The sequence below is a fragment of the Cetorhinus maximus genome, chromosome 18, assembly GCF_964194155.1.
Source record: "Cetorhinus maximus chromosome 18, sCetMax3.hap1.1, whole genome shotgun sequence".
Classification (NCBI taxonomy): Eukaryota; Metazoa; Chordata; class Chondrichthyes; order Lamniformes; family Cetorhinidae; genus Cetorhinus; species Cetorhinus maximus.
In genome coordinates, this window is record NC_135896.1 from 75,611,051 (window position 1) to 75,638,236 (window position 27,186).

General features: G+C 44.8%; 1 protein-coding gene across 1 annotated transcript in view; it reads right to left on the reverse strand.

The window, feature by feature from the left end:
• heatr4 (HEAT repeat containing 4) overlaps positions 1-27,186 on the reverse strand; it is a 92,399-nt gene that overhangs the window by 827 nt on the left and 64,386 nt on the right. Inside the window, exons 8-12 of the mRNA XM_078563346.1 lie at positions 14,851-15,031; positions 10,124-10,193; positions 8,556-8,745; positions 2,332-2,410; positions 297-462 (exon numbers count right to left, since the gene is read on the reverse strand). Coding sequence (XP_078419472.1) covers positions 297-462; positions 2,332-2,410; positions 8,556-8,745; positions 10,124-10,193; positions 14,851-15,031 — 686 coding nt within the window. The remainder of the gene's footprint in view (positions 1-296; positions 463-2,331; positions 2,411-8,555; positions 8,746-10,123; positions 10,194-14,850; positions 15,032-27,186) is intronic.

Consider the following 27,186-nt stretch of genomic DNA (forward strand, 5'->3'; position numbering starts at 1 on the left):
TGGACTCTCCCTTGTGATTTTCAAGGTCCAGGTTTTTAAACCTATTGCTCTTCATTCCAACCCTGCCCACTGACTCCCAGAGTATATTTCAATGGGTGCTGGATGGCCTCCAAACCACCTACTGGGTGTCTGGTGATATATTGGGTGAGGTGGGATGCACTAAGGCCAAGTCTGATTCCATATAAGCTCTTTCAGTAGACATTTGTTCATCATAACATTTGACCTTTTGGCAATCTGCTTTACCCTCCTCATATCCCCACACCCCCATCAGCTTTGAATCAATTCCTCCTGCACACCAGTCACGCTCTTGCTCAGCTGCTGGATCCGTTCAAGCAGTACTGTCAGATGTTCTGGTTGTTTCTGGAGATTGATACGCTCAACCTGTCGGGCGACATTCATCCGCACCATCTCTACTCTTAGCAGCTTCCAAATGACAACATCTTTCTGACACAGCATCTTGATCTGTTTAAAACAAAATAACCAGACACATCCTGTAAACCAGTTACTCATCAAGATAAGGGTTGTTAGTGCTTTTCATTGCAAGCAGCTACTGTCCAAGCAAACACTCCCAGGGCAAATACAGCAGGGGTTAAATACTTAATAAAGCTCCCTCTACTCTGTTGGTTGCGAGTCAGAATTTCATAGGTTCAAGACCCACTCCAGAGTCTTGAATATAATCCAGGTGACACTTCATTGTAGTACTGAGGGAGTGGTGCATTGTTGGAGGAGACTCTCCTTCAGCTGGATGTAAAAGATCCAAGTTGCAGAGGAGCTCTTTTAGTATCCTGGTCAATATTTACCCTTAAACCAACATCAAGAAAAGAGATTATCTTGTCATTGTCATTGGCTACAGCATTTCCTACATTACAACTTCAAAATTACTTAGTTGATTGTCAAGCGCTTTAGGATGCTCTGAGGTTGTGAAAGGTGCTATATGCATACAAACTGTTTCCACATTTGTTCCTGAGAGTAAATAAAAGAGACAGAGCTAGCAGTGATGGTTGTTTTGCTTATTAACAATTTATACTGCTATCAACATGGAAGGTGAAACCAGCTCAGGATTGATTTCAGTGTGTGTTATTTTGTTCTATTTGAAGCTCTGGCCTGTTTCCTTTCTGAGCAGAGCGAGAGATAATCTTTACATAGGCCCCACAACATACACTTGAGTAACTTTGGAGCAAAGCGATCAGTGAAGAATCTATTTCCTCTGGTGGAGGAGTCCAAAACAAAGGGGATGTAACCTTAAAATTAAAGCTAGGCCATTCAGAGTTCATTCCTTTTTCGCCTAAAGGGTAGTGAAAAATTACACTCTTCTGGAGATCAATTGAAAATTTCAAGACCACCATTTTTGGGAAAGGGTATCCAGGGATATGGAACAAAGATGGGTCAATGAAGTTGAGAGGTCATGGATGATGGCCTTCAGGACTACGTATTAGCTCCCTGGCATGTTGGTCCCTGGACATCAGTGTGGAGCAGTCTGTAACACAATACCATACTAATACATTCAGCACCTGGACCAGTTCAGTTGAACCAGACTTCAACAGCGCGTTCAAATTAGGGGACAATCTAAGAGTTGAGGGCTTCGCACTCAACTTCTAAAACACTGGGTGCTTTTGGGCACAGCAAAGGACTGCTGGGATCACTGTGTAATTAGTTTCACTTGCAGTTAGTGTGGTCTTGGCATGGACAATGTCTGAAACATGAGATAAATTTTTTGTTCTTTAAGTCACTTGTAGGAACCCTCTGGGCACACTCACAGTCGGAAGTAGATTGCAGAAATCCAGATGCCCTACAAATATAAACAAGGTGAAGGCACAGCACACTGCTCCCCATGCAATGATAGATCACAATCAACAGATACAGGTGTGAGGCCCTCATATCAGGTCACCATGGGGTCAAGCTGGAAATTTATCAAGAGAAGTATTTCACAGTGTAATTCAGCATCTCAGCCACTGACCGCCAATCTCCGACAGGACAGCGTCTGAGCCACTGACCGCCCAATCCCCGACAGGACAGTGTCTCAGCCACTGACCACCCAATCCCCGACAAGACAGTGTATGAGCCACTGACCGCCCAATCTCCGACAGGACAGCGTCTCAGCCACTGACCACCCAATCCCCGACAAGACAGTGTATGAGCCACTGACCGCCCAATCCCCGACAGGACAGCATCTCGGCCACTGACCACCCAATCCCTGACAAGACAGTGTCTGAGCCACTGACCACCCAATCCCCGACAGGACAATGTCTCTGACCCACCCAGTCTCAATTCCAGTGTTTGGTCAGAGAGATCTGGTGTAGAGAGATGTAAAAAAGTCTTTGGTCTTTTTACCTGTTGTCTGATCTTTGGGAGCATCCCTTCCTCCATCTCACTGCTGCCCCCTAGCCTCTGCAGTGCCAATCTCACATCTCTAGGAGATAAAAATACAAAACAGTCAGTATCTATTGCCTTTAGATTGAATACAGCACATTGCTGCACTGAACTGCTAGCTCTGATAGTGAAGTGGTTACAACAGTGATGTCCTGCTCCATAACCAAATGGTGAAAAGCACTACAACACTGGCCAAGAGCGATGACTAATGTTGCACTGCTTCTTTGTATCATTATTAATAAAATTCAAAAAGTCACAAACATGCACTGGTACTCATGCACAGACACAAATACACAGATAGGGCCGTAACATCCAAGCTCCAGGGCGGTGTAATTGGGGGGAGGCCAAAGATGCGCTGGGAACCCCCCCCCGCCCCCAACAACAATCCCACCTACTGGAAGTTCCCAGGTAAGGTTTGCACAGCAACTGTCCAGGAAGTTCAAACTTCCGATGGGAACTGCCCTGCACTGGGAACAATCCAATAATGTGATTTGAATCATAAACTTTGGATGGTCCGACTGCATTCTCCCCAACCCCCGCACCACTGGACACCACCCCCGCCCCCCACCCATCTCGGGCCACCCCCCACCCTGCCCACTGTGTGACACCCCCCAACCACAGACCCTCCCTCCACCACTCCCTCAGACTACCCTCTACCACGGGACTGCCCCCCCCACCCGCCCCCCAACGACTACAGGACCCCTCCACAATGGGACTCCCCACCCCCACCCATCCCCGCCCAGCATTCCGACCCCCCACCCCTGGCTATCCAAACACTCCCCACTCCCCAATTTCCCAATTCTAACCTGACAAATCTACCTTCTCCCTTACTGGACCTGATTTACAGTCACACAGCATGTCAATGTGACTTGATAAGAAACCCCCATTTCCAGGAAATGATTTTGGAGGCAACAGTACGTTCAAGGAAGATTGGAAATGGAGCAGAGGTTGTCTTTTTGAGGGGAGAGAGAGGTGGTGACAACAATAATAGCTTCTTTATTTAGTGTTTTTAATGTAATGAAATGTCCCAAGGGACTTCACAAGGGCCTTTATAAAACTGAGTATGGCACCGAGTCACATAAGCAGAGATTAGGTCAGATGACCAAAAGCTTAGTCAGGAGGGTAGGTTTTAATGAGTGTCTTAAAAGAGGAAAGCGAGGTAGCGAGTCAGAAAGATGTAAGAGGGTATTCCAGAGCTTGGGGCTTCAGCAACTGAACATATGGTCATTAATTAAAATTGGGGATGCACAAGTGGCCAGAATTGGAGTAGTGCCGGTGAGGGTGGAGGAAAGAAGGGTTTAAGAAGACAGTCTGTAGTGAAGAGAAACCAGAGTTTATGTTTATGTTCAAAGATGATCATGGAAAAATGAGCAGTTGTGGCAGAGAACATGATCTAATAGTGATGGATGGTATTGTCAGATGAGGAGGCTTCATTAAGGGGGAAGGTGTCATCACCCCTCAGCCAAGCTTTCTTTGGGGCCACGATACTGATATAATCATCAATAATAAGCTCATGGATGGTAAGGACCTTGCTCACAAGTGAACAGGCATTCTGGAGCAGAGGGGCAGTTAGAGCTGATCCACTGGCAGAGTCCATTGGATCAGCACCAGGATGGGGGGTGGGGGGGGGGGGGGTGACAGGAAGCGGAAGGAGGTAAGAAAGATTAGCCCACAGCGGACACTCTGGGTGGGAAGCAATATTTCCTCAAAGCTACATGGTTCCATAGCCTTGCAGCAATTGGGAATGTGCTACATAGTGGCAAGGAGGGCACACAAGCTGTGACCCTTTTAAGATGCACAGTCCCTGGCAATCTTAAAGGGACTGTGCAGTGTAACAAACAGGCCATGCACAGCAAAAGAACAGTAGAGGGAACATTCCTAAGTCCTATGTTCCTATGCTGGGAAGATCAATGAGAGGATGAAATGGGGCAGTTGGGGTTGCTGGTCATAATGAGCCAGCACTGAGTGCCTTGATGAGATTTTCAGAGGATGCTAAGAGAGGCAAAGAGGAAGCTATAGGTTTATCTAACAGGGAGTCAAGCCTGGGATGGTGGCTAGAGAGTAGGAAGGTCGAGGAGTACTGAAGGGTTGGAGCAGGGAATTGGGAGGACTGAGTTTCTGAGTGTGGAGGTGAAAGGAAGGGGGGGGTGACTAGGAGGGATAAAGAGAAAACAAAGTGGAGGAAATGGGACTCTGGTTTAGACAGGTATCCAAATGTGCAAATGAATAAACATAGGGAACTTTCAAGTTATATAAGCATGGTTACAAGGCAAAATTAGGGTAGATAGGTGTTGGTAACTAACACGGAATAGAGAGGAGAAAATGGGGAGCCCAGAGTTAAAGTCAGAGGCCTTGTGGTGGGGCCAGGCATGGAGGGTGAGTCCAGAAGCTATTTGAAGCATCAGAGGAGACGCTGTTGGAGGTATTTCTGTGGAAATGGAGAGCCAGGAGATGTACAGAATCATTTGCAAGGCAGAAAAACAGTGATGAAGCTGAGAGTAATTACAAGGTCCATAGGCAGTGGAGAAATGGACTTCATCCCAAAAGAATAAATTTCTGGCTAGGAACCACACTGTAACAAAATGAAGCTAAAAAGCTTATAGGACAATCTCAAGGGCAATTAGGGACGGACAATAAATGCTGGCCTTGCCAGTGATGCCCACATCAATAGCAACAATGAATATAAAAGCTCAACAGGCAATAACATGCATATAAAAGAGCACCCACATACACAAACCCACCCATGTACATACATATTATAAAACACTCCCCACCCTATAAACATAAACCCACAACCACATATACAAATCCACCCCACACACACACTTCTATATAAACACACATACAACCTCCACCCCCACGCACACATATACAACACCCGCGACACACAAACCCACGGGCGCACAGATATAAACGTGTACTCACACGCGAACACTCACTGATGGACACACATGGAGACACAGATTCACTCACGATCGAAGACTCCCACACGGGGACACAGACACACTCTCACATACACACACACACAGAGACACCGACATAGGCTCACACACGGAGACACACACACACACACACACATATGGACATATAACTTAGTGCATGTGCACACATAAAAATTCTCTCACATACACACACATAGAAATCCACATGCACGTACAAATCCGCATGCGTCCACATGCAAGTCCACGCACGTGCAAATCCGTGCGTGTACAAATCCACCTGTGCGTGTACAAATCCACGCGTGTACACGTAAAAAATCTGCACAGGCTCGTGCACGTACAAATCTATGCATGCATATGTGCACGTACTCCTTCACGTCTCGTGGAATCAGGTCAAACATGGGCAAGAAAATCTCCTGCTGATTATTACCTGCCACTCTCCCTCAGCTGATGAATAAGTGATTCCCATGTTGAAAACCATTTGGAAGAAGCACTGAGCAAGGGCACAGAATGCACTTAGAATGGGAAGGGTGGTGCCCATCACCAAGATTGGCTGGGTGGCACCACTATTGATCAGCTGACAAAACCCTGAAGGATATAGCAACCAGATTGGGCTGGCAGCTAGTGGAAGCTGGAGAGAGAAACAAAACGAACAACCTGAAATGAAAATGAAAAATGCTGAAAATTCTCAGCAGGTCTGGCAGCCTTTGTGGAGAGAGAAACAGTTAATATTTCAGATCGATGACCATTCCTCAGAACTGGAAAAAGGGATGTAACAAATTTTAAGCAGGCACAGGGACAGGAAATGGAGGAGTAAAACCGTATTGAAGAAGGGCAGGTTGGGTGAATGGCCCACATTAGTGTTCCTTATACAAACAGGTAGGGTATAAGGAAAAAACTGAATGAATTGCTGGCGCAAAGTCAACACAGAGGGTATGATAATGATAAACATTACTGAGACACTGCTGCAGGATGGCCAAGATCAGGCACTAAACATACCAGGTTATAAGGTCTGCAGGAGAGACAGGGATAATTATAGAGAGGGAGGGAAAGGGTCTTTGTGATTAAGGATGACATCGCTTTAATGTTAAGATAGGATATTATGAAATGTAAGCAGGCAGTGGAGACTTTATGGATAGAATCAAGAAATATGAAAAGGACTTATGACCAGTGGGAAAAGGCCAACTGGTAGATAAGTGCAGAGATTAGACAAGCATTGTAACAAACACAGAGTGGTTTTAATGGGGGATTTTAATTTTCACATAGGCTGGGATAAGCAGACTTGCACACGTCAGAAAAGTAGTGAATTTGTTGAGCAACCAGGATAGTTTTCTGCAGCAATATGTCCCAGAACCAACAAGGGAACAGTCACATATAGATTTAGTACTAAGTAATGGGAGGGTGCAGTTAGCTCAGTTGGCTAGACTGGTTAGTGTGTGATTCAGAATAATGCCAATATCACGTAAGTTAATTCCTGTTCTGACTGAGGCAGACTTGAAGCCTGCCTACCTCCTCGTCCTACCCAATAGTAAAATGAAAGCAGAAGCCGTGGTTCAGCGACCCTCGAATAATCAAGAAGGTACCTGGAGAAGAGGGGAATAAGTAATGAGCTAGGTTTAGTTAACAGCCTTTGGAATGTTTAAGCTTATCCAATAATGATCATAATATGATTGAGTTCAACGAAATGCTTGAAAGGGAGAAACACAAAACCGCTAAAATTCGGGATTTAAATAAGACTAACTTCAATGGGATGAAACCGAGACTGTCCACAGTAAACTGGGCAAATCTGTTAATGCATTAACCAGCAGAAGATTAGCAGGAGGTGTTAAAAAATAATTCAATGTGATACAGAACCAGCTTATACCCTTTACAGGCAAGAGCTCTGCTTGCCAAAAAAGGAAGCCTGAGTATCCTCAGATACTGAAACAAGTCCGTGTCCATATGCAGCAAGACCTGAATAACATTCAAGCTTGGCAAGTGACAAGTAACATTCGCGCCACACTAGTGCCAGGCAATGACCATCTCCAACAAGAAAGAATCCAACCATCTCCCCTTGACATTCAACGGCATTACCATCGCTGAATCTATGACTTTCAATATCCTGAAGGTTAACATTGACGAAAAACTCAACTGGACCAGCAATAAATACGGTGGCTACAAGAGCAGGTCAGAAGCTGGGAATTCTGCAGAGAGTAACTCACCTCCCAACTCTCCACAACCTGTCCACCATCTACCAGGCACAAGCCAAGAGGCAATGGATACTCTCCACTTCCCTGGGTGGGTGCAGTGCCAACAACACTCAAGACAATCAATGCCATCTAAGACAAAGCAACCTGCTTGATTGGCACCTCATCCATCACCTTAAACTGACTCCTCCCACCAACAACGCACAGTGGCAGCAGTGTGTAACATCTACAAGATGCACTGCAGCAATTCACCAAGGCTCCTTAGACAGCACCTTCCAAACCCATGACTTCTAGAAAGACAAGGGCAGCAGATGTATGGGAACACCACCACCTTCAAGTTCCTCTCCAAGCCACACACCATCCTGACTTGGAAGTACATTGTTGTTCCTTCACTGCTGCTGGGTCGAAATCCTGGAACTCCCTCTCTAACAGCACTGTGGGTGTGCCTAGACCACAGGACCAATTGCAGCGGTTCAAGGCAGCGGCTCACCAACACCTTCTCAAGGGCAATTCGGGATGGATGACAAATACTGTCCTAGTCAGTGACACCCAAATCCCTTGAAAGAGTATAAAAACAACTAAACATAAAACTGAAAGAAAAAGCATACTAAAATGTATGTGTGTGTGCATAAATGTCAACTTGGGCCAAATGGCCTGTTTCTGTGTTGTACGCTCAATGTAACTCAATAGATGAACACACACAGGTATACAAACACAGAGACATACACAGGCACAGGTGTACCAAACATGCATACATATACAAACAAACAGATAGATATATAAACACACACATACATAATGATACACAAACCTAAATGCAGAAGCAAACATGCAAGTACTAAACAGATATACAAGCACACAAATGTGTAACTGTCCTGGTATACTTGACTGTGACCAAGTCCAGTAAACCAGCTTCCCGGAAGGTTATGGTGAGTTCCTCTTGGCCATCATAAAGATGTTGTAGCTGTAAGGTGACTGAGTTTGTTGTTGCCCATTGAGTTCAGGATTATGTGCAATCCACAGTTCTCACTGCACCGATAGCCGCAGCTCATCAACTTACTCCCGGACAAGTGGGTTAGGCTCCACCAGAAGCTGCTCTCTCAAAACATTCTGCGTGTTAGCATCTCTCAAGTTCAAGGAGACAATAGTGTTGCAGGCTTCCATTCGGACGCCAGGCTCTTGCTCGTAATGAAGTGCCCACAGGAGCAAATCCTTCAGTTGCTCAGTCAGATGACCAATGGATCCTAAAGCTATTCCATCGGTGTTCAGGTTTGGTGAATCAACATGTTAAAAAAAAATTGGAGGACATCAGAAACTTGGTCTCAATACCGAATAACATCACTCCCATCAAACACCCTCAGATCAACTCTCCTTTTCAGGTCATTTTTGGATTGGCAAACTGTGGAGTTCCACAGAGGTCAGTGCTGGTGCCTCAATTATTTACAATCTATATCAATGATTTGGATGAAGGGACCGAATCTATGGTAGCTAAATTTGCTGATAACACAAAGATAGGTAGGAAAGTAAATTGTTAATTGGATAGAAACATACCACAAAGGGATTTAGATAGGTTAAGTGAGTGAGCAAAAATTTGACTGATGAAACATAATGTGGGAAAATGTGAACTTGTGCATCTTGTCAGGAAGAATAGAAAAGCAGTATTTTATTTAAATGGAGAGAGGCTGCCGAACTCAGGGGGATCTGGTACATGAATCACAAAAAGTTAGCATGCACGTACAGCAAGTGATTAGGAAGGCAAATGGAATATTAGCGTTTATTGCAAGGGGAATTGAGTATAAAAGTAGGAAAGTACTGCTAAAGCTGTACTTGGTGAGACCACATCCGGAGTACTATGCACAGTTTTGGTCTCCTTACTTAAGGATATAATTGCATTGGAAGCAGTTCAGAGAAGGTTCACTCGACTGATTCCTGGGATGAAAGGGTTACTTTATGAGGAAAGGTTGAGCAGGTTGGATCTTTATGCATTGGACTTTAGAAGAATGAGAGGAGATCTTATTTTCTGAGGGGACTTGACAGAGAGGATGTTTCCCCTTGTGGGAGGGTCTAGAACTAGGGTACACAGTTCAAAAACTAGGGCCTCCTATTTAAGACTAAGATGAAAATTTTGTTTTCTCAGAGGGTCATTGGTGGAATTCTCTTCCCGGAGAGCAGTAAAGGCTGGGTCATTGAATATTTTCAAGGTTGAGTTAGGTAGATTTTGATCGACAAGGGAGTCAAGGGTTATGAGGGGCAGACAGGTAAGTGGAATCGAGACCACAATCAGATCAGTCATGACCTTATCGAATGGCGGAGCAGACTTGAGGGACCAAAAGGCTATTCCTGCTTGTAATTCTGATGTTCTCCTACAGTGAGTCACATCAGACCATCAGAAAGCAACACCTGGGAATTATAGATCCCTTGGAGATTCATCCCTGGGAATTATAGACCCAATGGAGAGTAACCCGTCCAAATTACAGACCCATTGGAAAGTTAACCCTGGAAATTATAGACATTAGAGAGTCGTACAGACAGACATTCGAAGCACATGGGGAACAAGTATTTAATTGAATGATGAAGCTAACTTTCCACATGTTATGACCATCTGTAAGGGGAAATGAAGACACCTACCCTTGATTGCGTAGGCTCTGATTTTCCAGATGTGGTCCGACTGCATCAGGTGCACCAGATGATTAAGGACCTGTAGATGACACACACAGCTGCTCAACATACTTGTGGTTTTCTCTGTCCCTCCCAATTTTTCTCCCTTTCCTCACGGCCCTGGCTCTTGATGGTAAACAGCTCTCATGGCCCAGCAGTGGATGTTGGCAAGCTCATCCAACATGGAAGGACGACTCCCTTCAAATGTTCCAACTGGAAACACTAAATCGGAATCCCGAACCCAGACTGCCCCTCCTCATTGATCCCAAGAGTCATCAGAAACTAATCAGGATCTGAAAGGCTGGCTCTTTTTCTCTTCTTCAGCCCAGGACATGGAGGTTAATTGTAGCATTCCTACTGCCACCCCCAGATGAGATAAGGTCATTTGGCACAGGCAGGGGTTGTTTGTGCTCTGTACGACTCAATACCAGACAAAGCAATGGCTTCACAAACTGAAAGCATCAGGTATTTAAGCTCATCTCTGATACAAATGAAGTTTAGCTGCATGGAATAGAGGTTAGATGCTGTCCATTGTGTGTTTGAGACCAGATTCTGGTTCATTAATTATTCAATACCAGTTCCATTCATAAGCAGATACTAGGCCTGTTAATTATTGGATACGAGACCTGTTAATAATTGATTCATTCTGCACTTAACATAGCCTGAGTTGGATAAAGCTAATATTGTAGCAGAATCCAGAAACATCACAGCAAAATGACTTTGATTCAGCACAGAAGGAGGTCATATGCTCCATCATGCCAGAGCTGGCTCTTTGAAAGTGTAGTTCCATTACCTTTCCCCCTACACCCCAATTCTTTCTCCACAGTTCTACATTTTTTTCCTTTTCAACTATATATCCAATTCTCTTTTAAAAGTTACTATTGAATCTGCCTCTACTATGCTTTCAAGCATTCTGCCTCTACTACCCTTTCAAGCATTCTAGATCATAAAAGTTCTCTGCATCTCCCCTCTGGATCTTTAGCCAATTCTCTTAAAAATGTGCTTACTAATTTTCCTAGAAATTTTCCTTGGAAAATTAGAAACAGCTTCTCCCTATTTGCTCCATCAAAACTTAATATTATTTTGAATTATGAAGGCTCGCTGCCCCTCCTCCTCCTGGATGATCCTTAAAAGCTTTCCTCACCCACATTTTGCTCAACTGCAGAAAGTGGGGGCCGGTAAAAGTATCCCGCATGTTTACAGGAAATAATATGTGATGTACAGGTCCCAGGAGAGTGAGAGAGTACTGCCACCGCCACTGATCTCATCTCTTCTGAAGAACTACCCCTATCCTCCAACCTCAGTCCCCTAACCCCCAAAATCCCACTTCAGCCTCCTTTCTAAGATCACAAACAGGACTGCCCTAGTAGACCCATCATTTCCATCTATTCTTGCCCCATTAAATGAGTTTTTCCTATCTTGACTCTTACTTTCTCTTGTCCAGACTCTTCCCAATGACATCCATGACTCTTCTGATCCCCTCCACCACTTTTAACAATTTCTAGTTTCCTGGCCCTAATCAACTCCTCTTCACTATGGATGTCTATTCTCTCTCCATCTAGATGGTCTGACAGCTCTCCAATTCTTCCTTGAATGGAGGTCCAAACAGTCTCTGTCCACCACCACCTTCCTGTTCTCACACTGAATAACTTTGCCTTCACTTTGCCACTCATTTCCTCTAAATAAAAGGGGCAGCTATGGGGATCGCATGGGTCCTAGCTATGCCTGCCTTTTTTTGAGATACTTGGAACTTTCCTTGTTCCAGTCCTACTCAGGGCTCCTTCCTCGCTTCTTTTTCTGGTACATTGATGATTTAATTTGTGCCATTTCCAGCTCTTGCCCTGAACAGGAAAACTTCCTCAATTTGGTACTCTTCCCTCACCTTCACATAGTCCATCTCCAATACATCTACTGTTTCTTTACTTGTCCATTACCACTCCCTTTGGCCCTGCACCATTTAATCTTTCCTGTCTTCCTCTCTATCACCTTTTGTTCTTTTTATCACCCTCTGCCCCCTCCCTTTCACTCGCTTACAACCTATTACATTTCTAACCTTTCCCAGGTACGATGAAAGGTCATTGACATGAAAAATTAACTCTATTTCACTTCCCACAGATGCTGCCTGACCTGCTGACAGTTCCAGAATTTCCTGTTTTTATTATGACTGAGTTTAATATCACTCAAGACCCAGGTGTAGCAACAGCATTCATGGATTCCCTACACAAAGGCAGATTAACGTGATGGGGAGAAACCATTGATAACCTGGATTTCTCATGTTCCAGCAAGAAACCCTGAAATTTGCCTCACCTGCTTGGAGCTGCCTCATTGCCAGGACACGAGGTGCCAAAGATCAGTGCAGATACCAGTGACCTGCCTCCAAAAAACTCAAAGCTGGCAACTACCACCGAAAACAAATGTAAAATGAGAAGATAAAAACAAAAAGCTAAAAGCTACTGCGGATGCTGGAAATCCAAAACAAAAACAGAATTACCTGGAAAAACTCAGCAGGTCTGGCAGCATCGGCGGAGAAGAAATCAGTTAACGTTTCGAGCCTTCATGGCCTTCAGTTCTGCCGAAGGGCCATGAAGGCTCGAAACGTTAACTGATTTCTTCTCCGCCGATGCTGCCAGACCTGCTGAGTTTTTCCAGGTAATTCTGTTTTTGTAAAATGAGAAGGTTGCTCAAGCTCTCTCTGCAAGAAACCACCCACCTTTATGGCTACCTTCACCACCCAAAAGATGTGCACAGTGCTGACAGCCAGCACTTCTTGGGAGGTCGTTGGGATCAATGACACCTAACCAGAATTCCTCAAGAATCAAGGCCCAAATGGAGAGATGTGACTTGCCAAACTCGCCTACAATATCCTGGACACTGCAATGATACTGGAAGTCTAGCACCATTCCAAAGTCATTACCATCCCAAATCCAGGAAAGCCAGCCCAGGATCCCAAAAGCTAACATCCCACCACCATTCTGTCTACAGTCTACATGGAGGCTGAAGACTAGAGCTGCTTTCATAAACTTGTCATCAGTATACAACACTAGCTAGTATGAAAGCCTGCTACTGAAGTTTTTCAACAATCATTTAATGCCATAGAGCTCTGAGGGTTATCAACATTCTAATGAGCGACTGTAAGTTCCGTAGCTATCTTGTTGACAAGAAACCAGCCAAACACAGACACTCAATAACCGTCTGCCACAGGGCACCAGCCTTTTTCAATATCTATACAGTGGATATATGCTGCACTGAATCTCAGAGGTTCACCTATGTTGATGACGTGGCACTGTTGACACAGACATTACAGAGAACAAGTAGGATGCTCTGAAGTGATCTAGACCTACTGGAATGTGACTTCCAGATCTGCCGCCTCCACCCCAATCCAGACAAGGCAGTTACATTGCAACTGAACAATAACATCACTAGGAAAGAATTCAACACTTCCTTCTGTGGAAGTGGCTTACCCATGAACGGCTTGAAAATAGTTAATTGTCATCCTGGACAGAACTCTCACCCATCAGCCTCATCTTATCAACACTGGCCAAAAAGTAAAAACAAGGCAAAAATGATCTGGAAACTCGCTGGGATGAAACGAGGAAAGCACAGACAGAACGCTTTGCACCGTAACAGTGGCCCTAATTTATTCTACTTCAGAATATTGCTCTGCCTCATGGTTCTACTCATGGTCAAAGTCGTGGATGTACAGCTAATTGCTGCCTGAGGGCATTGTCAGGGAGGCTTAAGTCCACTCCAACTGATTGGCTCCTGGTGCTTTTCCACATTTCCTACTTGCCATTTGGCAAGATGCCATGCTGTTCCATGAAAATAGACATGAAGAACACCAACCTTCCCATTCATGAAGACTGAGAAAGCACTTAGAATCATGCCAGCCATTCTAGGAAACAGCAGCTAATATTGATGCAGCTCGTATCAACCCACTATCCACACATGCAGCATAAAAAGACTAACATCTCTCCACTGACCCAACAGCTGACGTGTCTGGCTCCAACTCCTCTTGAAGAGAGTGGACAGTGCTCAACCGAATCCATTTAGGATGCGGACGATGCGACCAACTGTTCCATAGTGGAAGATGAGGGATGGCCCAAAGGGCGATTATGGCCAGGAGACCTCATGGATCACATTACACCAACCTGTCCACTAAGATCCATTGCAGGAGGTACTTCATTTCTCAACTTGATATCTCAGGAGGCCATTGAATGGAAAGAAAAAATAGATATCCCATTATAAGCTTTTCCTGTCACACAAAAATAGAAATTGCCAGTGACATCACCCACTTTTTTTCATGTGTAAGGTGGCAATAGAGCTCAGAGAAAAATTCAGAACTCACTCCACAGAACCACTTAGTGGCCAGAGCCTGCACTACGTTGTGATAGTTGAAACAGCCACTTAGGATGGGAAATGATAGAACAGTGACCAAAAATCCAAACGACATGAGGTAGTGTGGGGAAGCAAATCTATGACATGTTCAAATTTTAACAATATATAAATATCTTGTTTCAGAGTGTTTAGGCTGTTGGTTCACAAGTCCAATTTTAACTATATGTGGTCAAATCTGCTTTCTGTCCTTGTGTGCCTGTGGGTGAGGAAGGAAAAATCAGCTACAAATCCTGCTCCCATCACTGTTAAAGACTCCAGGTTTGTGAGGACAGTACTTGAGAGTAATGTAGTATTGTTCATACCTTCTCATCTTTTATCCTCAGCAAACCAGCTGTCAGACATGCCTCTCTCCGTACACCAATGAAATCGTCTTTGAAACAGTCTAGGAAGCTGGGCATCAGTTTTCCAGTCATCACACCGAGCTGACCAATGCATGACAAGGCCTCGATTCGGGTCCTGCAATCCCCTTTCTCCAACCTCTCCCTGCAACATAAGGCTACACATTACAATGTCCCTCTGTTTTACCCCTCACACACTGACAATCCTGTCTTTTATCCCTCAAACACAATCCCTTGTTTTACTCCACACAGACATGCCACTTTTTACCCTTCACACTGACAGTCCCCCGTTTCCCCCATACACGCTGACAGTCCCGCCTTTTACCCCTCATGCGCTCACAGTCCCGCCCTACACCCCTCATGCACTGACAGTTCCACCCTTTACCCCGCATGCACTGATGGTCTTGCCTTTTACCCCTCCCACACTGAGTCCTGTGTTTTACCCCTCCCATACTGCTAGTCCCACGTTTTACCCCTCATGCACTGAGTCCCACGTTTTACCCTTCACACACTGACAGCCCCATGTTTTACCCTTCTCATAGTCCCGAACAAACGAAACAGAAGCAGAAGTAGGCCATTCGGTCCCTTGAGCCTGCTCTGCCATTCAATAAGATCATGGCTGATCTGTTTGTGTTTCTCGTTCTACATTCCCATGGGGGTGGTGGTGGTGGTGCTGCAATATTGATCAAGGAGCCAATTACTGCAATAAGGAGGGAAGGTTCTTCTTTTATTCATTCATGGGATTTGGGTGTTGCTGGCTAGGCTAGCATTTAATAATGCCCATCAGAGGGCATTTAAGAGTCAATCGGACTGCAGTCTGGAGTCACATGCAGGCCAGACCAGGAAAGGATATCAGATTTCCTTCCCTAAAGGGTACTGAACCAGGTGGGTTTTTACAACAATCAGCAATGGTTTCACAGTCATCCAGTTTTTATTGGATCAAATTTCCCCACTGTGGTGAGATTCGAACCCAGGCCCCCAGAGCATTAACCCGGGTCTCTGGAATACTCGTCCAGTACGATACCACTATGCCACTACCTCCCCACCTGTGCCACTGCCTTCTCTCAAATGAGGCCATATGGGTAGAACTTAAAAGCAAAAAGGGGACAATCACATTGCTGGGAGTGTACTATAGACCCCCAAACAGTCAGGGAGAGATAGAAGGGCGGATTTGTCGGCAAATCTCAGAGAAGTGCAAAAATAATAGGGTAATAATAGTAGGGAATTTCAACTTCCCCAATGTTAACTCGGGTAGACAAATGGTGAAAGGCTTGGAGGGGGCGGAATTCTTAAAATGTATCCAGGAGAGCTTTTTAAGCCAGCATGTAGAAAGTCTTACAAGAGATGCTGGACTTAGTTTTAGGGAACGAAGCTGGGCAAGTGGTAGAAGTGTCATTGCGGGAGCATTTCGGTGATAGTGACCAAAACTCAGTAAGATTTAAGGTAGTTAATGAAAAGGACAAAGATATACCGGAAATAAAGATTCTGAGTTGGGGGAAGGCCGATTTTAATATGATAAGACAGGATCTGGCCAAAGTGGACTGGGAGCAGCTACTTGTAGGAAAATCTACATCAGAGCAATGGGAGTCATTCAAAAAGGAAATAGTGAGAGTGCAGGGCCAACTTGTTCCTGTAAAGGTGAAGGGTGGGACCAACAAGCCCAAAGAACCCTGGATATCGAGGAATGAACAGGATTGGATAAGGAAAAAAAAGGAAGCTTACAGTAGATACCAAGGGCTCAAAACAGTGGAAGCCCTAGAGGAGTATAGAAAGTGCAGGGTGTTACTTAAAAAAGAATTAAGGAGAGTGAAAAGGATAACCAGAGAAAAAGTAGGGCCCATTAGGGACCAAAGTGGCAATCTGTGTGAGGAGCCGGAACATGTAGGTGAGGTTTTAAATTAGTATTTTACATCTGTGTTCACTATAGAGAAGGACGATGTAGGTATAGAAATCAGGGAGGGGGACTGTGATATACTTGAACAAATTAGCATTGAGAGGGAGGATGTATTAACGGTTTTAGCGGGCTTAAAAGTGGATAAATCCCCAGGCCCAGATGAGATGTATCCCAGCTGCTGTGGGAGGCAAGGGAGCAGATTGCAGGGGCCCTGACATTAATTTTCAAATCCTTTCTGGCTACAGGAGAGGTGCCAGAGGGCTGGAGGACAGCTAATGTGGTACCATTATTTAAAAGGGTTGGCAGAATAAACCAGGGAACTATAGGCCAGTGAGTCTAACATCAGTGGTAGGGAAACTTCTGGAAAAACTTCTGAGGGACAGAATTAATCTCCACTTGGAAAGCCTAGGATTAATCAAGGATAGTCAGCATGGCTTTGTCAGGGGGAGGTCATCTCTAACAAATTTAATTGAATTTTTCGAGGAGGTGACTAGGTGTGTAGATGAGGGTAGTGTAGTTGATGTAGTCTACATGGATTTCAGTAAGGCTTTTGACAAGATCTTACATGGGAGACTGGTAAAGAAGGTAAGAGCCCATGGATCCAGGACAATTTGGCAAATTGGATCCGAAATTGGCTGAGTGGCAGGAGGCAGAGGGTGATAGTCAAAGATTGGTTTTGTGACTGGAAGCCTGTGTCCACTAGCGTACCGCAGGGTTCTGTGCTGGGTCCTTTGCTGTTTGTAGTGTACATTAATGATCTAGACTGAATGTAGGAGTTTTGATCAGTAAGTTCGCAGATGACACGAAAATTGGTGATGTGGTAAATAGCGAGGAGGAAAGCCTTAGATTACAGGATGATATAGACGGGCTGGTCAGATGGGCAGAACAGTGGCAAATGGAATTTAATCCTGAAAAGTGTGAGGTGATGCATTTTGGGAGGACTAACAAGGCAAGGGAGTACATGATGAATGGTAGGACCCTAGGAAGTACAGAGGATCAGAGGGACCTTGGTGTGCATGTCCATAGATCCTTGAAGGCAGCAGGACAGATAGATAAAGTGGTTAAGAAGGCATATGGGATACTTGCCTTTATTAGTTGAGGCATTGAGTACAAGAACAGGGCGGTTATGATAGAGCTGTATAAAGCGTTAGTTAAGCCACAGCTGGAGTACTGTGTGCACTTTTGGTCGCCACACTATAGGAAGGATGTGATTGCACTGGAGAGGGTGCAAAGGAGATTCACCAGGATGTTGCTTGGGCTGGAGCATTACAGCCATGAAGATAGACTAGATAGGCTGGGGTTATTTTCCTTAGAGCAGAGAAGGCTGAGGGGGGACCTAATTGAGGTGTACAAAATTATGAGGGGCATGGATAAGGTAGATAGGAAAGAACTTTTCCCCTTAGTGGAGGGGTCAAGAACCAGGGGGAATAGATTTAAGGGAAGGGGCAGAAGGTTTAGAGGGGATTTGATTAAACATTTTTTCACCCAGAGGGTGGTGGGGCGGGCAGTTTCTGGAACTCACTACCTGAAAGGATGGTAGAGGCAGTAACCCTCACAACATTTAAGAAGTATTTAGATGAACACTTGAAATGCTATAGTGTACAGGGCTACAGACTAAGTGCTGGAAAATGGGATTAGAATAGATAGGGGCTTGATGACTGGCGTGGACTAAATGGGCTGAAGGGCCTCTTTCCGTTCTGTAAAACTCTATGACCTTCCCCACGACACACGTCAAGTTAACTGGCTTATAGTTTCATGTTTTCTGCCTCCTTCCCTTCTTGAAAAGAGGGGCTTTATTTACCACTTGCCAGTCTGATGGAACCTTTCCAGAATCTGGACCCAGAGGCTTGTCAGTCCGCAACTCCACCAATTTGCTCAATACCGCTTCCCTAGTGATTGTAATTTCACTAAGTTCCTCTCTCCCCTCCACCTTCTGATTTACAGTTATTACGGGAATGTTTTTTTGTATCCTCTATAGTGAAGACAGAAGCAAAATATTTGTTCATTTTATTCACCATTTCCTTATTATCTTCTATTAACTCTCCATTCTCACTTTAGGGGACCAACAGTCAACCTACCTACGCTTTTCCTGTTTAAATACCCCTTCACACACTGACTGTCCTGCGTTTTACCTCTTCACACACTGACAGTCCCTTGTTTTACCCCTTCACATACTGACTGTCCTGCGTTTTACCCCTTCTCACACTGACAGTCCTGCGTTTTACCCCGTCACACACTGACTGTCCCGTGTTTTATCCCTTCACATACTGACTGTCCTGCGTTTTACCTCTTCACACACTGACAGTCCCTTGTTTTACCCCTTCACATACTGACTGTCCTGCATTTTACCCCTTCTCACACTGACAGTCCTGCGTTTTACCCCGTCACACACTGACTGTCCCGTGTTTTATCCCTTCACAAACTGACTGTCCCATGTTTTACTCTCACATCCAGTTCCATGTTTTCCCCTCATACACTGGATTTGTATGGTAAACAAAGAAAATATTTAAAGGCAATCATCTCATGTCCACCAAAAACAATCCACACCAGAATAACAAACACAGGAATTGCCAGATGAAAACAGACCAACGTTCATCAAGTTCGCTTTCCACCATTCTGATCATCATAGAATCACTGACTTGTTACAGCACAGGAGGCGGCCTTTCGGTCCATTGGGTCTGCACCGGCTCTCTGAATGAGCCACTTACCTGGTGCCATTGCCCACCTTCTCCCTTAATCCTGCACATTCTTCTTTTTCAGATAATAATCCAATTCCCTCTTGAACACCTTGATTAAAACTGCCTCCACCACACTCTCAGGCAGTGCATTTCAGATCTTAACTGCTCACTGCATGTTTCTCTTTTCTGTTAACAGAAGTTAACAAAAGTTTCTCTTCATGTCTCCATTGCTTCTTTTGCCAATTACCTTAAAGTCATATGATCATTGTCATCAATCTTTATCCATGAGTCTACAAGAGACCTGGATGTGAGGAGAGGAAAACCTCAGTTATGGAGAGTTTTGGGAACCATAGACTTAAAGCCACCTGCCAATTACTCATATACTGGATCCCAAAATATAATTTTCTGACAGTAATCCATCCAATATGCATTTAAATGAATCACTACTGTTTCCAACGTCTTCTTAGGGAGCCTTTTCCATAGATTGACCATTCACTCACCGAAATGCTTTTTCTGCCCAACTCCTAAGAGCATTTAAATTTGCCTGTTCGACTTTAAGAATCTACTATCTTCATTAGCTTTGTATCACCTACAAATTTAGCTATTGCGCTTATAACCCCTAGCTCCAATCATTGATAAAGATATTAAATGAAAGAGGTCCCAAAATAAATGCGAGACCCCAGTGGTAACATTCTCCATAGCTGATGAAAATCCCTCTGCCACCTGGACTCTTTTGGTCAATCAATTTGTATCAATTATAAACAATTCCCACCGACTTTTACTTTATTTTCAGGACCAGGCTTTCCAGAGGAACTAAACTGAATGTCTTACTCAAATCCAAATGCACAACCTCCACTCCTTATGCCCTTTGTCACACACACCAAGAAAAACAATATGTTCGACTGACAAGACCACCTCGGCATGAACCCAAATAGCAGGGTGGCAAAGGCTTAAACTAGTAAGAGGGGAGGGAACAAACGTAAGCAACCTAAACGTACATAAAACTGGACAGGAGAGCATAGGAAAGAATTAAAGGAAGGGACGACATTCATGGCAAGGGAATACATAGAATTACAGAACAGGTGTCTAAAAAGACAAAGTGAATCCTATTAAAAATAAATTAAAATATCAGTGCAGCGATGCACACAGTGTCCGTAATAAAATGTGGGAGTTGGAGGCAATCTTGCATTGGGAGGAACCAAACATGGTAGGGTTAACTGACACATGGCTACAGAAAAATCAGGACTGGGAATTAAACATTGCAGGGTATAACATATTTAGAAAAGATAGAGGGGGAAAATGGAAAGGCGGAGTAGCTGTTCTTATTAGGGACACAGCTTTCAGCAAGGCAAAAATATAATCCATATGAATAGAGATATAAGGTAATAAAGGCTCAATCACTCTAATAAGCATAGTCTACAGACCACCTGATAGTGGGAGGTGGAAGAAGAAATGTACAGACAAATTAGGGAATTAAGTAAAAGAACACAGAGTAATGATCATGGGGAATTTCAATTACCCTGATATTAACTGGACAGAAGAGGCAGGTAAAGGGGATAAGGAAATGGAGTTCATATAATACAGGACTTCTTTCTAATCCAATATGTAAAAAGCCCATCAAGATTTGCTACTGGATCTAGTAACGCAGAATGAACCAGAGCAGATAAGAGAAGTTAAAGTAGGGAACACCTAGGCAATGGTGACCTTAATATATTACGCTTTAAGATGATGATAGAGAAGGACATAAGTATGATGAAAACCAGGTTAATAGATTGGAGAAAAGCTGATTTTGAGGGGCTGAGAATGGAACTTAGCAAAATAAATGGGCAATAATATTGGTAAACAGCGATGTAGAATAACAGTGGGAAACATTTAAAATGGTGTTCAGAGTACAGGAAAAATATATTCCATCAAAAGGGAAAAAACTAAACACTAGTGGAGCTCCATGGATGAATAAAGACATAAGGGAACAACTGAGGGTTAAAAAAGAGGCATACAATGTCAGCTGTGGCCCAGTTGTTAGCACTCTTGCCTCATAAGGTCATAAGGTTCTGGGTTTAAGGCACACTCCAAGGCTTGAGAACAAAAACAAAGACTGACACTCCAGTGCGGCACTGAGGGAGTGCTGCATTGTCAGAGGTCCTGTCTTTTTGATGAAACGTTAAATCGAGGCCCCATCTGCATGGTTATTATCTACCTGGTTATCACATTGCTGTTTGTGGGAGCTTGCTATGTGCATATTGGCTGCCGTGATTCCTACATTACACCAGTGACTACACTTCAAAACAAAATCATTGGCTGTAAAGTGCTTTGAGACATCTGGTGGTCATACAGAGGGGGCATGATAAGAGAGAATACGAAAAGATTAGTAGAGAAGTTTAAAAAGAGCACTTAGGAAGGCAACAATGAACTATGAAATTAAATTATTGAGGAACGTGAAACAAAATTGCAAAATATTTTACAGGCACATCAAAATACAAAAGGAAGGCTTTGATGGGAATAGGAGAATTAAGAGATAAATAGGATACAACACAGGTAATGATAGAGAGATGGCAGAAATATTAAGTAAATATTTTGCTTCAGTATTTACCAAGGAGATCGAACAGGTGACATGACATTGAATGATGAGATGAACAATGAATAAGTGCATTTAGAATAAAAAAATGGGATGTAAACAAACTTTATCCTGGTCTGGATGGATTGAAACCATGCATTTTAGAAGAATCTAGAGAAGAGATAGCAGAGGCATTACTAGACATATTTAATGATTTGTTAGAAAAGGTGTAGTTTCAGAGGACTGGAAGATTGTTCATATAATTCCTATATTTAAAAGGGGCCCAGAACATGTCCAGGGAATTACAGACCAGTCAGCTTTTTTTAACTTTATTCTTTCATGGGATATGGGTGTCGCTGGCTAGGCCAGCATTTATTGCCCATCTCTAACTGCCCTCAAGAAGGTGGTGGTGAGCTGCCTTATTGAATCGCTGCAGTTCATGTCATGTAGGTACACTCAGTGCTGTTAGGAAGGGAGTTCCAGGACCCAGCGACATTGAAGGAATGATGATATAGTTCCAAGTCAGGACGGTGTGTGGCTTGTGCTTCGAGATGGTAGAGGTCGCGGCTTTAGAAGGAGCAGATTGGGAGAGCTGTCTCACAGACTGGTCAAGCAACAGCCTGACATAGTCATCCTCGCAGAATCATACCTTATAGATAATGTCCCAGACACCACCATCACCATCCCTGGGTATGTCAGCAGAGGTGCTATACAGTCGGGAGGGAGTTGCTCTGGGAGTCCTTAACATCGACTCCGGACCCCATGAAGTCCCATGGCATCGGATCAAACATGGGCAAGGAAACCTCCTGCTGATTACCACATGCCATTCTCCCTCAGCTAATGAATCAGTGCTCCTCCATGTTGAACACCACTTGAGTGGCAAGGGCACAGCATGTACTCTGGGTGGGGGACTTTTTTCTTATTCATTCATGGGATATGGGCTTCGCTGGCTAGGCCAGCATTTATTGCCCATCCCTAGCTGCCCTTCAGAAGATGTTCATTACCAAGAGTGGCTCGGTAGCACCACTACTGACTGAGCTGGCTGGGTCCTAAAGGACATAGCTGCTAGACTGGGTTTGTGGCAGGTGGTGAAGGAGCTAACAAGAGGGGAAAACATACTTGATCCCATCTTCACCAACCTGCCTGCCGCAGATGCATCTGTCCATGACAGTATCGATAGAAGTGACCACTGCACAGTCATTGTGGAGACAAAGTCCCTCCTTCACATTGAGAATACCCTCCATCGTGTGGTGTTGAAATACTACCGTGCTAAATGGGATAGATTTCAAACAGATCTAGCAACTCAAGATTGGACATCTATGAGGTACTGTGGGCCATCAGCAGCAGCAGAATTGTACTCGAACACAATTTGTAACCTCATGACCCAGCATATCGCCCACTCTGCCATTACCATCAAGCCAGGGGATCAACCAGGGTTCAATGAAGAGTGCAGGAGGGCATGCCAGAAGCAGCACCAGGCATACCTAAAAATGAGGTGTCAACCTGGTGAAGCTATAACACAGGAACTACTTGCATGGCAAACAACAAGTGATATACAAAGCTAAGCAACCCCACAGTCAATGGATCAGATCTAAGCTCTGCCACATCTAGTTATGAATGGTGGTGGACAATTAAACAACTCACTAGAGGAGGAGGTTCCACAAATATTCCCATCCTTAATAATGGGGGAGCCCAGCACATCAGTGCAAAAGACAAGGCTGAAGCATTCGCTACAATCTTCAGCCGGACGTGCCGAGTAGATGATCCATCTCGGCCTCCTCTGGAGGTCCCCAGCATCACAGTTGCCAGTCTTCAGCCAATTCGATTCACTCCACGTGATATCAAGAAACGGCTGAAGGCACTGGATAGTGCAAAGGCTATGGGCCCTGACAATATTTCAGAAATAGTATTGAAGACTTGTGCTCCAGAACTTGCCACACCCCTAGCCAAGCTGTTCCAGTACAGCTACAACACTGGCATTATACTGAGGGTTTAGGCACATGTTATTCATAAGCACATCCAAGATGCTTTCCTTGATTTACAAACTGAGTCATAGAACAGTCTTCCATGAACTCTACAAATCCCTTCCCTGACTTACCAGTAGTGGCATTATGGCCCCAGTCAATTTCTGGCACTGGAACATTAGTCTGGATTACATGCAGTCTCTGGATGAACCCACAACTTTTGGACTCAGAGACATGAGTGTAAGCAACTGATTCATGGCTGACACCTTAGCTGCCGTAGTCCTGACTCAACCAGCAAAACAATGAATTTAAACAGAAGGCCATTGGTTCAAGTCTTGCTCCAGATACTTGGTTCAGGCTAACACGCTCAGTGCAGTACTGAGGGAGCACTGCATTGTTGGAGATGCTGTCTTTCAGATGAGGCCCTCCTGGGTGGATGTAAAAGATCCATAGCACTATGTCAATGAAAAGCAAGGGAGTTCTCCATAATGTCCTGCCCAATATTTATTCTTCAATCATCAGCACTAAAAAACGGAGATCTTGCCATGAGCAAACTGACTGCTGTGTTTACCATATTACAACAGTAATCGTACTTCAAAAGAACTTAATTAGTTGTGAAGCTGTAATAATTATAGTTTTGATAAACGTAGGACTGTAGCTTTAAGAATAATATTATGCTGTAAGATCACATGATCTGTGTAAGCCAATGGGTTAGCAGTGCGGAGAACCTCTAGGAGTGAGTACTTCTTTAGTTATAGAGTTTGATGCATACATGTTGTTGCTGCTGCTGCCTTGTAAATAAAGTTAAATGTGTCCACTAAGAAAAGTCGCCTGGAAGATTTACCCTATTAGAAACTGACCGTGAGGATAAATCAGATTCGGTACTGTCCCTCACTAAGCAATTGTGAGTAAAAAGAACAAAGAAAAGTACAGCACAGGAACAGGCCCTTCGGCCCTCCAAGCCTGCGCCAATCATATTGCCCGTCAACTAAAACATTTTGCACTTCCGGGGTCCGTATCCCTCTATTCCCATCCTATTCATGTATTTGTCAAGCTGCCTCTTAAACACCACTATCTTACCTGCTTTCACTACCTCCTCTGGCAGCGAATTCCAGACACTCACTACCCTCTGCGTAAAAAACTTGCCCTGCACATCTCCCCTATAGTTTTCTCCTCTCACCTTAAATCTATGCCCCCTAGTAATTGACCCTTCCACCCTGGGAAAAAGCTTCTGACTATCTACTCTGTCCATGCCACTCATAAGTTTGTAAACTTCTATCAAGTTCATTAAAAAGAAAAGAAGATATATTCATCCGAGATGCAACAGTTTGGCAGAATTGATCCCTTTGAACCAGCTACAGATGACTGATCTCAATATATAGAACGTCTTGCATTCTTCTTTCAAGCCAACAAAATCACGGGGGAGGAAAAGAGGAGAACGATTCTCCTGAGTATTTGTGGAAGCAAGACCTACACTTTAATTCGAAGCTTGACGGCCCCCAGTGTCCCAGATTCTAAGATTTTCAGTGAATTAGTAAACTTCATTAAGAGACATTTCCAACCCAAGCCCTCAGTCACAAAGCAGAGGTTCGGGTTTAATTCACAGAATAGGGCCCTGGGGGAGACCATTGATGCCTACATGGTGAAATCAAAACAACTGAATATTGTGATTTTGGTGAAACCCTGAATGACGTGCTCAGGGATCATTCGGTACGTGGCATGCAGCCTATTCAGCGAAGATTGCTGGCTGAAGTGAATCTTGATTTTAAGAAAGCATTAGAAATAGCGCTTGTGATGGAAAGCGCTGTAAGGGATTCACAAGCGAATCAAGGGGCGCAAATTGGCCCCGTTCTCCTAGTTGGGCGGGAACAGTCAGCGCGAAAAGCCGGGACTCTGCCGCGAAGCAGGAAACAGCCGGCAGCGTTAAGAGGCGGTCACACAGGGCCAGGAAAGGATGCTAAGTACACTCATGCTAACCATGTCTCTCTCTCTCTTTCATGTTGCAGGAGGATCACATCTGGATCATGGATCCTGGTGACCTAGCTGCATGCCTGATGGCCTACAGAGAACGAAGAAGACGGAGGAGAAAGCGACGGAGGCTCCAGGCCGCGCAAAGGCAGGAGCAGCAACTTCAGGAAGAAGGGGCTGCTGGGGCTCCTACACATGCTGCCCAGGAGCGACAGCGAGCTGTGGCTGGTTGGCGCCTAGCAACACCCAGGATCTATAGACGCTGCCTGTCATTCCTGCAGATGACCAAGAACCAGTTTCGCCAAAGACTGCGCATGTTTAGGGACCTGGTCGCTCACATCTGCCACTTAATGCAGGACTTGGTGCCAAGGGGATATGAAGGGCATCCACTGCCAGTGGCTGTGAAAGTGACCGCGGTGCTCAATTTCTATGCTAGTGGCTCCTTTCAGGGCTCCACAGGTGACCTCTATGGGATCTCACAAGCCACCACCCACAAATGCATCCAGGAGGTCATGGATGCCACCTTCTCGAGGGTACACAACTTTGTGCATTTTGCCCAGGACTGGGACAGCCAGGATGCAAGGGCCATTGGATTTGCTCAGATCTCGGGATTCCCACAGGTGCAGGCTGCGATCGGCCGCACCCATGTGACTCTCAGGTCTCTGTTGCTACACACGGTGGACTACATCAATCGCAAGGACTTCACTCACTGACTGTGCAGGTAGTAGGCAACCACCAGAAGCACATCCTGCAGGTATGCGCGCAGTTTCCAAGGAATGTGCAAGACGCCTACATCCTCAGTCACTCGCAGATCCCTTCAGTCTTCCAGGGTCCACAGAGGCTGCAGGGATGGCTCCTCAGCGACAAGGGCAGAGGCTGTGGCTGATGACACCCCTGTAGTGGCCTCAGGCTGCAGCAGAGCGATGGTATAATAAAGCTCTTGCTGCAGCTCACAACTTGATGGAGCAAACCATCGGGATGCTGAAGATGCAGTTCCGGTGCCTAGACTGATCTTGCAGTGCCGTGCAATATAGTCCACAGAGAGTGTCACACATCACTGTCGTCTGCTGCGCCCTTTACAGCCTGGCATTCCAATGGGGAGACAAGCTGGCTGAGGAGGAGATGGAGGAGCTGGACGTCTCCTCAGATGAGGATGGCAGCAAGGGTGAGGGTGAGGAGGTCATCGGTGATGATGAGGATGAGGCTCTCGCACTGGCTAGATGAGGCAGGTGTGCTTGGGAG